General features: G+C 50.0%; 4 protein-coding genes across 4 annotated transcripts; 2 read left to right on the top strand and 2 right to left on the bottom strand.

Annotated features, from left to right (window-relative positions):
• Positions 1–574: 574 nt before the first annotated feature.
• Positions 575–2563, bottom strand: VTN77DRAFT_221 (uncharacterized protein; the record flags this gene model as incomplete). The annotated part of the gene is made up of 2 exons (XM_069418025.1): positions 575–1829; positions 1932–2563. 2 exons carry the CDS (start codon positions 2561–2563, stop codon positions 575–577), a joined length of 1887 nt encoding a protein of 628 aa, XP_069282584.1.
• Positions 2564–5438: 2875 nt separating this feature from the next.
• VTN77DRAFT_220 (uncharacterized protein) lies at positions 5439–6482 on the top strand (the record flags this gene model as incomplete). The annotated part of the gene is made up of 2 exons (XM_069418014.1): positions 5439–5881; positions 5951–6482. The coding sequence occupies 2 exons, from the start codon at positions 5439–5441 to the stop codon at positions 6480–6482; spliced, it is 975 nt and encodes a 324-aa protein (XP_069282583.1).
• Positions 6483–8179: 1697 nt separating this feature from the next.
• Positions 8180–9094, top strand: VTN77DRAFT_219 (uncharacterized protein; the record flags this gene model as incomplete). Its single annotated transcript, XM_069418002.1, has 1 exon — positions 8180–9094. One exon carries the CDS (start codon positions 8180–8182, stop codon positions 9092–9094), a length of 915 nt encoding a protein of 304 aa, XP_069282582.1.
• A 1407-nt stretch (positions 9095–10501) lies between these two features.
• VTN77DRAFT_218 (uncharacterized protein) lies at positions 10502–13060 on the bottom strand (the record flags this gene model as incomplete). The annotated part of the gene is made up of 3 exons (XM_069417991.1): positions 10502–11769; positions 11828–12364; positions 12721–13060. The coding sequence occupies 3 exons, from the start codon at positions 13058–13060 to the stop codon at positions 10502–10504; spliced, it is 2145 nt and encodes a 714-aa protein (XP_069282581.1).
• Between the last annotated feature and the right edge of the window lie 948 nt (positions 13061–14008).

Genomic DNA, 14008 nt, shown 5'->3' with positions numbered 1-14008 from the left:
TGAGCAACCATCCTCCAACAACAAACAAGAGATAAATAAATTGGAGACGGAGACCAAGACTGCTCGTACCGCCCAAACAGACGACGAACTTCGCGAGAAGCTCGAAGCCACGTCCGGTGAGGGCGGTGCTGCGGGGATCGAATGCGAGAATAGAAAGCCAGTGGCTATGAAGCGCAGTGTGCGAGAGAATATGTCCCGCTTGATTTGATTTGACAACGGTATCCTGAGAAGCGTGGCAGCCTACCAAGGGAAGAGGAATTCCCTAGGCATCTTTCTTTCTGCGAGAGCGTAGGCCTGTGTTGACTAACTAGAAGGAAAAGACCTAGAACATAGCAAAAGGGAGAAGAGCCAGAACAAAATACACATCTAACCCTTAAAAAGAGACATCTCAATATATCTCCACTATATATATCTCAGCTTGGTCCTTGAAACAGAGGTCAAAAAGGACCGTGGATATTCAACTATTCTAAACCTTCCCTGAAACACCCGCCCCTTTTAGGACATTGGCCACGTATTTACGTGGTATAAACATGTTTTCATACTCTGCGTACTTATATATATTTCGAGTTCGGGATTATTTCTGGCCAGCCACCATCCCAGCGAGGACGCCAGCACCAATCACACCACCATCTGAAGCTTCGCGAAGGAAGACTGACTTCCCACCCTTCTGAGGACCCGTTCTCATAATCAGTCGGTCGATGTAAGTCTGACACGTCTCCTTGAAGTTCGGGTAGTTTTGAATAATGCCGCCGGTGTAAGCGACAACCAGCTCCTCCGGGCCTGAATGCCAGTCAGCAGGTGTGGGAGACAGGACGGGAACTATGGGACCCCGTAGCACTCTCGCTGATTCGGCACCTGAATTTCCTGTCAGTGTGCCAGGCGCAACCAGGTTGTTCGACCCAGCCTGAGTCTTGACGTCTCCCTGATAGACAAGAGGATCAACTTGCGGAGGTTGTGGTGAGTTACGGGCACTGTCATCCTTCAGCTGGATCTCGCGCGTACACGCAAGAAGCCCAACAACTGCAGCAGCAATGAGTCCAGCAGACCGCGTCTGGACAACCCTGGCTATCTTCCGGAACGCTCCTGCAGAGGCTGCATCCCAATTCCAGTCACTCGATTCAGGTGGTGGAAGTGACCGTGCCAACTCAGCGGCCAATTCCTGATCTGATCGACTTCGAGCAACTTTCTCCGATAGAAAGGTGGTGGTCAAAGCATACTCTTGCACCAGAGGAGCGGGGAGTGCTTTCTTGGAGAGTCCCACCACGGTGGTTAGGTAATCGAACAGCACGATGCGAACAAGTTCTCCGATGTACCTGCCACCGGTCATGTACTCAAAGGGCTGGAAGCCAGGGCGAGCGCATGCGTTGTCTAGTTCGGTATCCCACTTGGTAGTGATGTTCAACTCCTTAAGAGGCCCGGCTGCGCCAGAAATCGTCCACTCCGTATTGACTACAGTCTGTGTAGCTTCTGGGTCCTTGGAATTGACCATTTTAGCTTTAAACTCGTGCAGATCTGACAGTTGCATTGGAATCGTAGCGTTACAGCCGGTGCCGACAATTATACCCATCGCCACTCGACTATTTGGTAGAGACTTTACGCAGTATGCCAAAGAGACAAGCGTTGCAACGGTGTCGTTGGTGATGGCGGCAATCTTCAGTTTTGGTAACGCGAAGAGTTTCCGCCGCTTGGACGATGGTTCTTCTTCGTCGTCTGGACGTCTCGTATGCTTCTCATAGCCAGAGAGCAGCATATTACGAAGATTGAGATCAGATGTGATCGCAAAACCCTTTCCCATTGGCATCAAGGTGGCCTCCGAGACCGATTCTTGCCTGTGTTGTGTCAGCATGGAGCCTTTCTAGACAATTGCCTTGTGCTGTGTCTTGACGCAATCATGATCAGATCTTTTTTAAAGATAGAGCTGAAGAACCTACATGATAGGGAAGCTAAAGGTGATGCCCATCTCTAGCTCTTCGGGAATCTCCCCTTTGGTAGCGTCCGAGGAGAGACTGTCTGCCACCACCTCCGCAATGCAATCACCGATCCACGAAAACAGATCGTCCGCTTTATCCATCTTCAAATGCTCTTGAATCGGCCATGCTTTCTCTAATGTCCGCCTCACACGTTGCCTCTGCGCCTTTCTAAGTGTATCACGTGACTTATCGGATGCGTCTGCAGCTCCTTTATCGGAGTCAGCATCCTCTCCCAACAGTTCGATAAAGGCGACTCTCAGATTGCTGCCTCCGACGTCGATGGCCAAATAACGGCCTACCTCTTCTCCAGTGGGTAGTCGAGTCACCGGAGTGGGAAGGAACTGTTGGTCCGAGGTCAAGGCGAGATGTTGATATACTTCGGAAAAACGACGGGCCAGATTGTAAAGTACCCCTTCATCCAGGACGAGGGGCTTGAGGAAGCTGTCAAGTGGGTCTATCTGCAGCCCTGGCCCTGGCTCATTGTGTGAGTTCTCCAAATCGGAACCAATGTCCTCATCGTCGACTTCGTCCTGGGTATGGTTTTGTTCGACATCGCGGCCGTCCGTATCGTCCATCAATGGTTGTCCCGCCATGATGATTCGGCCGAGAAGGTTTCCAGCTTATACAATCAATAATACGCTCGATATGACAGCGGTTGGCGAAATAAAGCACGTGTATGTGCGACCAGATCAGGGTGACGACTGCAACGAGTGTGACGTTCGCTCCACGAGGCAGGGCAGATATGGTGGATAAATATATTAAGGCGGGATCCAGATCAGACTGCGATAAGGATACCTACGAGCGGAACTAGATAGAAAGTGGGCATGACATTAGCTAAGCTATCCTGACAGATGAGGGGAACTGCTCACAGGGCCATACAGTAGTATTATTAACGATGGGCGACAGGTGTGCCAGCACCTGTCTATTGCGCGATCTCGAGGCAGCTTGTAAGGATTTCGATATCTAGACGGAGGATACAGGGATAGCGGGGAGGGGTGTCATTCGCGAAGCCTGCTTAAATGGGAACCTGGTCACGCCTAGACACAGTATGGAAGGCGGGCGAGGGTCGAGAAAACGAACTGGGGATCGTCGCGTTCCAACTTCCGCCTCGAGCAGCCAGGATGGAGCTGTTTAAGAACGAGCGCGGTGGCTGTCGGCGAGCTGTGAGTAGTCGAGAGAGAGGGAGCTACGGATGGAGCAATGCGACCACACGGGCACGAGGCTTCACCCCGATGTGACGCTGTGCGTGAGCGACTCTGGCGTACTCCAGACTCAACAACCAGACTGGCCTTGACGCGGGCCGCAAGCACGATCCGCCTGGCAATTAGATTTTACTCACCCAGTTCCTGCGTGGGTCGGCACCAGCTGCGCGTCATTGGTAATTGGCAATCGGGTGGTGGTGGATAGTGGGGGAACATCGACATACGGAGAAGATGGATCCGCTTTCGGGATAAAGTAGGTCGTTTCATCACGCTTTGTTTCAGATGTGGCCGTGCGAATTGCTACAGCATTACTCACTAATTTGACAGATTTATAGCACGTATCTTCCCTGCGGAGTTCTCCAAATAGACCCCAAGCCTATCGCTAGGAGCTACCTCAAAGGGCAATGAAGCATCTAGAAGTATAGTTGGGCGTGGTATCCAGTGACAGTACGGAGTAGATCTGGAGTCCTTGTGGACCCATTGCGCACTTCTGGGCATGGCATGGCATCAAAAGCTTGCCCTCGATAAAACTTATTCTGCACGTTTGCATTTTATTACTACTGCAAATATTATTCTTCTCGAAGCCTCAAGCCTCAAAGGATTGACAGCCCTCAATTCACAGAGCGCTTCGTTGTTCTATCCACCTTCCATCTGAGATCTTGCTAATAATAGCTAGCAACGTGCTGAGAGACCCGCCGTTTAGTTCTCCTTCATAGTGCCAGTTGGCTTGCAGCTCAACCCGAGCGTCTGGAGTAGTATTGACTGAGCCACGAAGCTAGTTTCACAAATAGACCCCAAGACAAGATCATTTTGAAACGGTCAGGATGATCGCTTCCTAACTGCGTTTCCAAAATACTTTTATCTATAATAATTGTTATTCACCATATCACAATGCTACCCGGTTGATTGTGCTGTCAGGCATAATGATTATTGTCTTTGATATCTCGAACTATGCCGATATCGGGGTGACACAGTGGTCCGGCTCTGCCGTGGAGTGCCTCAGTCGATAATGCGTCCAAGGAAAGCAGTGCAGGCAATCGGATTTCTCTCCATCGCATGTCGTATCCACCATCCAGGCTAGATCGAGTCGTAGCTTCCCAACAACAGTTGGATGTGCTCAATAAGCTTGCGAGGCCAAGCCACCATGGATAGCATCTACTTCCTGGGAAACCCAGCACGATGTCACACCAAGATTCTAATTTGGGCGCGATCGTTACATGACATGATCGCGGATAGCTGCCTTCCAGATTAAGGCTGCGGGCAACTGCATCTCATTGTACTCCGTAATCATGATCCGTGCTTGTTGGCGACTTGCAGGCTGACAGTACCACATGGCACCGGGGGGGTGGAAACGGCTCAAAGCTAAATCGTAGCCTCTACTGTACAAGAGCGATAGCTTTCAGCCACCTTGAGTCGTCCTGACGCCACAAGGACGGAGTAGCTACCTCAAACGGTATTTCCGCTGACTCGAGTCTCGTATAGAGAGCTTGTGCTTTATTAACTGCGCTGTAGAATTGTGAATAACACAAGCTTGTTGACATACTACTGAAGTAGTCGATCAGCAAGCCATTCTGGCTCCGGGATGAGAAAACCCCGCAATATGCCGATCAACCATGACGAGAATAATGCGGAGAGAGCCAGACATTGTGCGACATCGGATTCGGACCGAGTGCTGGAGTGGTATTACTGCAAATCACGGTAAGCGCCAGCTCTGTGTAATCTCCCAGGTGTCATTGGCTCAGCCTCTCCGCGTTGAACCACGGTGCCCGGCCATGAAGCCGAAGTTGACGGGAACTACATACCTAGGTACATGGTGGTGTGATTCCGCTCATTGAGCATTTCACCTTTTTTTTTTTGATGACCAGTTTGCTGATTCCGAGATTGAGAGATTCAATTACTCAAGTTCAATCTTAGCTAACATCATGAAAATCGCTGTCATTTTATACCAGTGCCCAATGTTGTTAGAATCGAGCATTCAACTACCTTCCTTATCGGCTCGTATGATTGGTTGTTTTGGGAAAGCATGCGAGTGCTTAGTAAGGGAAGCGCGACCCTCCCGGGTGCACGTGCTCTGAATAATCTTGATTAGTCAGATTGCTTTAGCAAGACAACTACTCCGTAATTCCATCATCGCGCCTCCGGACTTGCACGCCGAATGCTTCACCTACAGAATCCCACAGGCTGTCTGCATTAGCTGCGGGAGCATGAGCGAAATAGGAGAATCAATGTCAAATTCTTACTGATCACAGCAGGAACCTGAGGCATTATGGCTGGGAACCCTTATGCAGTGTACAAAGAGCTCGTTCGACAACAACGTCAACAAGAACGGTTTGGTCCTCAAGATGATAACCCCTCTGTAATAACAGAAAGCAGAATTAAGACGCGGCGCGAGATTGCTATCGGTCGTTCCTTGCGCCGCGGTATTATCATCATCATCGTCTGCTGGGTCCTGTACTTCCTCTATGTGAGTCGCCTTCTTGTCAAGACACCGACACCCACCAGTCCGGGTAACCACCTGGTGGACGACTCAATCTCTACAACACACGATGTCGGGGGCCATTCAGAGACGACTGGAGGCAAGAAAGTGCCTCTAGAGGTACACATCATGAGCAAATGCCCCGATGCCCGCGACTGTCTGCAGCAACTCGTCGTGCCGGCGATGGAAAAGATCAGTGACAAGGTCGATTTTCAGCTTTCTTTCATTGCAAGGTGCTTGCTCAATCCCTTCACTTGATATGTAGTCAGGGGATTGAGTGCAAGGCTGACGTGATCGCATAGCGTCTCCAATAAAAGCTCCGAGGTCGACTGCATGCACGGTCCAACCGAATGTATCGGGGACATGCTTATTCTCTGTGCAGCCAACCTTCCCTTCCCTCCTAGCCAAAAGTCGTCCTCTTCTTCGTCTTCCTTAGCGTCTGGCCCGCATACCCCGACAATCCGTTCCCTTGGCTTCGCCAATTGCCTGATCAGCTCTTATGAGAAGATTCCCGAACGCACGCTGGTCGAAAACTGCGCGCTCGAGCATGGCATCGACTTCGACGCACTGAACCAGTGTGCAAGCCGTGAGGATGACGATGATCCATATGAAGATGACGACCCGGAGGACCCGAGTGGGATCGCCTTGCTGCGCAAGAGTGCACGCCGCAGTGAAGCGCTGGGGGTCAAGAAGAGCTGTACAGTACGGCTGGATGAATCAGTCTGGTGCGTCAGGGATGGAGGAGTGTGGAAAGATTGTGCTAAGGGCGGGGAGGGAAGTAAGGTACGAACATTGGTGGAGGAGGTCGAGAAGTTATGGAAAGAGAGGAATTAAGTAGTCGCGATATTGGGAGAGTAATGTGGAGATGCCTTCTGGCTTCTTTTATTTATAATTTGGTGAGTGTTCTTTCCACTGGCTGGAGTTAGCGCCATGCTTGTCGAGCTGTCAATATCCTCGCTAGATACGATTGTACGAAGCTGTCAATAACAATGTATTATATCCTCGAATTGTGATACCCGAAGCCCAAATCTATCGTTACAGCAGCTTTGCATGTCGTTCTGTGAGACTCTTCAGGATCCTTACGAACTATCTTGCTATCGAAACCACCTCTATGAACACGAAGGAAGAAGAGCCCAAGTGGACCATTAAAAAAAGCTCACATCCTCAGCTTCTCATTGAGTGCAAGGATGCTACGAAAACCCCACCTATGCGTTTGGCGGGCAGGGCTTTACTCAGGCCGGGTCATCTGGTGGTGTTGGGAGATTTTGATAATTATCGCACCCCTCAACCATCACGGCCTCTCAGGTTCGAACCCAGGACCAGCATGTTATATGTCAGGTGACCTGCTATGAGCAGGTTACCTTAGACCACTAGGTCACTGGTTCCAGGTTCTGTTGAGAGGTATAATGAGAATGTCGATATTTCTGCGTGCTGGGTCTTTGTTTGTTTGTTTGTTTGTTTGTTTGTTTGCTGGGGAGGCGTGGGTGAATTGGGAGAGACCTGCGATATATCCAGCTACTGATATCCCTTGTTGATGGTGTACCATGTCTCTCTCTCTCTCTCTATCCCTGTCTCTGAATTTATTTGCTTGCTTTGGTCAACAATGGATTCACGCTGGAACCGTTCTTTCTTGATCGATGATCTAGATTTTGATGTCTTTACAGCTATATCAAAAAAGGCGATACTCAAACAAGTTCAAATCTTTTAAAGGCAATATAGTAGATATCAATTGATATATACTTGGCACCTCGATAGACAGTCCTCAGCAGTCTTAAATTGAACTACAGTCAATGCGTCTGATATTTTGGGTCCGGGCAACCCACTCACCCGCCTTATCATTATTTTGTAATAGAAGAGTAGTAATTTCTTTATGGCTTAAATAAAAATAAGATCCTCAAATGGAAAGACAATCCGCTTTCACGGTCATTCCTGCTTTGTTTCTTTTTCTTTTTCGTATTGTTTCCGGGGCTTCATGAGTCCTCCAATGTCATTGTCACTTTATACGGTTCAATGGTATACCTGAGAAGGATAGAAGTGAATGGATTAACAAAGCAGTTCTAAAAGGAGACCGTAAAAAAGGCAGGATCTCGAGTGATAACAAAGACATTTATCCACTCATTCGACCTGTGCACCACGCCCATAGTGAATTCAATGGAATTATATATATTTAGACTATGTATAGATTTCTTTTGACATGATGGCATATATGCTATTGAGGTTCACATGCTGCTTTCTTTCTATCCATGAATAGATTGTTATCGCATATAAAGAACAATACATCCCCCCCCCCCCCCCCCCCCCCCCACCCCCCCCCCCCCCCCCCCTTTCGTTGTTTTCTTCTCTCATTCTTATTCTCATTCTCATTCTCCTTGCTCATTCATCCATTCAATTCCTCTACTAAAGAGTCTAAAGAGTGACAACCTCAAGACAAGACAAACAAAATAAATCGAGTTAGTTACCAACTCGCCATTGTTGAACACTAACTAACTAGACATCAACAACAACAATAATACAATAACTTGGAAATAACAATGTGCTTCTACAAAGAGAACAAACCCCCCTGCATCTGCAAAATCCGCTACCTCGCTCGACCCTGCTGGCGAGCAACCTTCTACCGATCCTGCAACTCGAATCCGAACCCGATCGTCCAGGTTTGCGGCGTCGTGGAGACGGCGAGAGATGTGCCGCCTCGGTCGTGCCATGATTGTGAGTCCCTGGCTGCGCTGATGGAGGCCCAGGCTGCGGCGCAGGCGACGAGACCCGTAGAACTGCGGCTTCAGGAACGAAGACAACGACGACAGCAACGACGACCGCGTCGGTCTTCTTATGGTCTTGACGGGTTGAACGATTCCGTGTCATCATTATCATTGTCATCCTCGCATCCTGCTGGAGTCTCTCCGTTACCACCTGTCCTAGCTGACGTTAACCAGAACCAGAACCAGCATCATCGGCCACGGAAACAGAGCCAGAAGACATCTGCCAAAAGGTCCGCACGTCCTCCAAGAAGAGCTACCATGAGACTGATGGGAAAACGACAGCAGAAGAAGAAGCCACAGAAGCAGCAGCAGCAGCAGCAACAGACCCAGCAACCAGTCCTCATCTCTATCACAAAACCAGAACCAGAACCAGCAACATGTCCTCAGATAAGCGAGTTTTTCAATTTCTCCAGCTTCGACGATGCTACGCCATTCTCGGATGGTATAGAGGGTATACACGTACATGAATTAGGTGAGCGTCTGAATCAAGCCTTGGAGACAGAATTAGAAAATCCTGGGCAGAAACAACAGCAGCAGCAGCAGTCTGGAATCACCTTGTTGGCACCGGCGACGGCGCCGGCAACACCTCCCCAGACGATCGATCCTCGTGTTCTGCTTCTTTCTTCCGACTTTGACTTTGATGATGTGCCTTTGCAGAAGAATATAGGTGAGCTGTTGGGTCTTCCTTGATCTTACTTGAGAGGATACAAAAAAAGAGAGAAAGAACAATTCCTTACAGGAGGCTTGGAAAGAAAGCTTCACAAGGAAGGGATATCGATTCCTCACAAAGCCTGGTAATCTTTCATCAGCCTTACCTTTCTTTCTTTTTTTGTGTTCTTTTTTTTTCTTTCAGGGAGATATTCCCTTCAGAAGTGAATTTGATTGACAATGGAAAATGCTGTTGTTTTGTCCTCCATGCTTTTCGCATTTCCTCGACGACGAAAACTTGTACCTGTACATACATATGTGCGTGAAGAAGCAGACCGTTCCCTTCAGGAAAGGGCGTACATACTGTTCCTAAGTACTCTATTAATGCTAAGCAGACATTATTAGCTTTTTGTATGGCATTAGAGTCGGAAAGAGGGCGCGAAAAAAAATAATAAAAAGGATTGCTGGTCGTAAATTATATCGCGACAAGTTGTGTTAAGAGTAGAAGAGTACAGTAGAGTCAGAGAGAGACACTTAACTCTAGACGATCAGATCCACATATAGCTACGTTTCAAGAGATTTAAAAGTTACCGATACTAGCAAGGCAGACTTGTCTTCAGAACAGAAATATCAAATCCATTGACACGTCCTCGCAAACAGCCCGATCAACCTCTTCCTCAACTCAAAGAGAAAGGAAGAGGGAGGTCCGTGGGGACATGTCAGTTCGTCAGCGGTAGCTAAATCACATAATGCTATGACAAAATTACAAAGGTGCAAAGTGCCAAAGTCACAATGGGTACACATACAGAAATAACAAAAGCACAAAGGTACAAAGGTACAGTTCAAAAAAAAAACAACCCGAAAACAGTACAAAGTGTCAAGGTACAGTGCAGTACAAAACATCAAAAGCCCAAGATAACAACATGCCAAAGTACATGCAAAACGATCAAAAATACAATGACCAGAACCCGGACGCAACGCTCTCAGTGGTATGGATACACACACAGTAAAAATCAAAATAGCTTTAAAGAGCAGACCCAAAACAAGTCCAGAACGCCACGGAGTTAAAATCACGAAGTAAAATCATCTCTGCAGACACCATTTCGAGCTTCGGACAAACGTAACCGACTTCCGGAGTGCATCGTAGCAAACCTCCATACAACCATAGGCGTGAGATGCGTGCCGGCCCCCGGTCCCTCAGCTATCAACTTCTATACCCTATCAAAATTTTATACCCTATTGAAATTATAAGTATCATATAGTCAATCTAGACTCTGGGTGACTCACCTAAATGCATGTCGCATCGAATTCCCGTATCTCCTGCTGTCAAACCACTTCCACTAAGCCCAATCACTTCTTCGTTTCCGAAGAAGGAGGTCTTAAGCGGGGGTTCAACTGAAGACAGGGAAAAGACGAGACAGGACAAGTCTAACCATCTTACGAAGACCACTACAGGTCTGCGCACTCCACGCCGTTGACCAGGCCCATTGATTTCTTGAATTCTTCAAAGCCCTGGCAAAAAGCGTCGTAACCGGCATCGATCTCCTCTGGGGTCATCATCTTTTTGACGATTTCGACTGCCTCGGGGAGAACACCCAGGGTCTCAGCCTGAGGCCGAGTCTCTGGCCACGATAGCTGGCGAAGATCTCCGGAAGGACATTTGCGGTACAGCTCGTAAGCGTCCCGAGCAAATTCGTCGTCTGCCCCAAACAACTCTATCATTTCGCGATTCTCTTCTTCTGCCGACAAGGTTGTCGGCTCGGCAGGAGTTGTCGGTTTGGCAGGAGTCTCCGGTTTAGCAGGAATCGACACTTTGGTAGGAGTCGTTGGTTCGGCAGCAGTCGTCGGTTTAACAGGGGCTGTCACGGCGGGAGCGGTCACTTCGGCGGTTGTCTGTTCAGCAGAAGCCAATGGGCTCGAGATACGTCTCGAAGCACGAAGACCACTAGGTGTCTTCGGCTTGTACTTCTCAGCCTGAGAACGCGCCTTGGCCAATGCTTCGCTGTCGAAAGCAGGTGTCGCCGGGACAGACGGGGTAGAGGGAGGGGTTGAGGGTTTCGCCGTGGGCTCCGCCACAGGCTCCGCCGCGGGCTCGGCCATTTGCGGTGCATGCTCTGCCACCTCGGCCCTGTCAGATGGGGTTTCCAACGACACAGGGCGCTCGGGTCGAGGGGCAAAAGGGTCCTCTAGGCCGATAAACTCGCGACCGGCATAGGGATCGGTTGCGCGGGCACGGAGTTTCGATGGCGTATCCTGGGGGCTGGTGTCGAAGCGAACCCTCTTCACCGACCGCCGATTTGATCGCCCCATGGCAGGAGTCGGAGTCTGAGGTTCTGGAGCAGGGCGGGGGGAGATCTCGGGCTCTTCTTCACTCTCTGGACTGTAAGTGAAGAAGTCCAAATCCATCCCATAGCTGACGCCGACTGGATTGGGGATCACATCCGGAGAGGGAGGAGCCCGCTTGCGTTTCTTGCCGGCATCGTCCGTCTCTGGCGGGGGGGTGAGCGTGTCCCTGTCCGCCGCTTTTTCGACAGCTGCAACCGACTCCGCCTGCGCCTTTGATGGGGTCGCTGGGGTGTCGCCCAGGTATAAACGCTTGTCAATACCCGCTGGGAAGAGCGAGTATGATAGGTCACGATGACTTTCCTTCTCGGAGTCAACCGGGACACGAGGCTTGGCTGACGGAGTCGGCGAGAGGTCAGCATCCTCAGCCGCAACTACAAGGACTTCATGTTAGCGACACATTTTTAGTTTCTTGCAAAGGATTTAGCTTACCAGCTGGGGTCTCCTCCAAGTTGGCCGGACTTCTCAGAGTGGGGAGAAACTTCGTCAGCGACCGAGGCACCGAGCCAAACAATGTGCGGAGACCCCAAGAAGACCGTGGGGTCTCGGGCGTCCGAGGCGTCTGTGGTTCTGTGGCAGTTGGCTCCAGCGACGGTGCCGGTTCTTCTCCATTGTTCATCGTGTTAGGTTCCTCTACGACGGCGTGGGTCTCTTCCACAGTAGGATCCTCAGTCTCTTCCACGGCGGGCTGCGCAGCTCTCTGGGCGACAAGCTGAGGTAGACGGAACAGAGTCGCTGTAATGTGCCCTTGAGCCTCGAGCTCCCGGCGGCGCTTCTGTTCGGAATACGGTTTCATGTTGGCGGTGAATCGACGGGCAAGAGGGGTCGATCGATGGGCGAAGGGGGTGCTCCCTGGAGGCCCAGTCATGCGGCGCTTTTGCGACGGTGTAGCAACGTCGCTGCCGTGATCATCTTCACCGTCGGCACTGATATCGTTGAAGGGCCTCTTCGTCGCGCTTGCTCCGGCCGCTACATGCTCTGTTAGTAATCGCGTCAAGAACCCCGCCCAATATCGGTCCAGAGAAGCGGCGTAGTGGTGTCCATTAGGCATTCCAAAGCTGCTGAGCAGCATGGGCAGCGTAGGGGATGTCCAGGGCGGTCCGAGGTGTGCTGGGCAGGCGGTGCTGGGGACACAATCTCCTCCACTTCTTCCTCAACGGCCGAAGATGGAGAATTGACAGCGTCCACCGCAGCAGGGTAGAGATTTGCCGCTCCATTCATAATAGATGGGGAGGGCACACTGGGGCTGGCGAAATTTGGGATATCCAGAGTATGTCTTCTGGGGATCTCCTTGCAGCTGGGGTAGAAAGGGAGTTGGACCTCACCTTTAATAGCCTCGCCATGTTTCTCAGGGGTAACAACTGAAGGACCAGACTCGACCTGGGTCTCATTGTGTTCGGCTGCGGACGACTCGTCTTGGGTTTGAGACGCCTTTTTCGCGGATGCTTTCTTCTTCGCGGCGAGCTTGCGACCACGTTTCGCTGGTTTTGTGGCTGGTTTTGTGGCTGGTTTTGTAGCTGGCTTGGTGGTGGGTGCTTTCTTTACTCTTGTTTTTGCATCCTTCGAGGGGCTCGTCGAGGCTTGCGCGCGTGTCTTCTTCCGGCGAGGCACGTCCTCAAGCGACACGAACCCGCTAGGAGACACAGCTTGCGAGCGGGTACGCATGGTGATGGGAGAGTCGCTGAGGCGACTGATTCAGATAAAGATGAAAGTCAGCTCAAAAGCTTGACAGATTGTCTTGACCTCGCAACGGTTTGAGAATTCAACGCGATGAGGTATGAAAGATGCGAGGACGGATGTATGCAGAGGGGTTGGGTGGGTGTTTATGTTGAAGTAGGGTGGCATTGGGTCGTTGAGTACTTCACCTGAGAATATATTTGATCACGACTCGTCTCCTAAGCAGACGCGTCCAGTACCTGTTTACAAGGCGGTGGTGAGCTCAGAGAACAAAGAAATGCGATGATATCAAAAACAAGTCGGAGGCGCCAAAATTCGGAGAGAGGCTTGCGTGACGTGCGGCAGAACCGTCGATCGGAAAGGCGGTCAGCTCGCCACGTTGCCTTCGCTGAGTAAGCTTATTTTCTCATTGAGAAAGTATGGCAAGGAATATAGGAAACCTGGAAAGGAGATAATAAGAACTATATAGGAGGTAGGCCTGCAAGAGTCATTTTCTCTCCAGACTGTCAGGCTTGTGGCCGTTGAAAAGTTACCGACGGATGAGCTGCAATGTACTGTACAATCCACCAACGTCCTCGAGTCTCTCCTTAGAATATGTAACATTCACTCTAAGGCTACTGATTCAAAAAGACAATGAGATTGCCGTAGACAGGTACAATAAGTTACGTCTTATTGAGCGACAACGTCAAGAGCCGCTTGACTTGCTAGAAGAAGTGTGTGTTTGAAGATGCAAATTCCCTCACAATGATACAGGAAGAAGAAACCGGAAAATAATTTACATATGGGAGACCCGCGTGCAAATGTCAGGATAAATCTCGATATGGAGAATACAATGCCGTGAATGAATCAAGGCTGCCTGTCTCCGGAATAGTTCGAAAATGGATTCCCAAATGTCCAAAGATGCAAACCAGAGACCCTGTTAACACTGATAACGAT

Source organism: Rasamsonia byssochlamydoides (genome assembly GCF_041956645.1).
Source record: "Rasamsonia byssochlamydoides strain NRRL 3658 unplaced genomic scaffold VTN77scaffold_1, whole genome shotgun sequence".
In the NCBI taxonomy this organism is placed as follows: domain Eukaryota; kingdom Fungi; phylum Ascomycota; class Eurotiomycetes; order Eurotiales; family Trichocomaceae; genus Rasamsonia; species Rasamsonia byssochlamydoides.
This window is presented reverse-complemented; position numbering and strand designations above follow the sequence as displayed.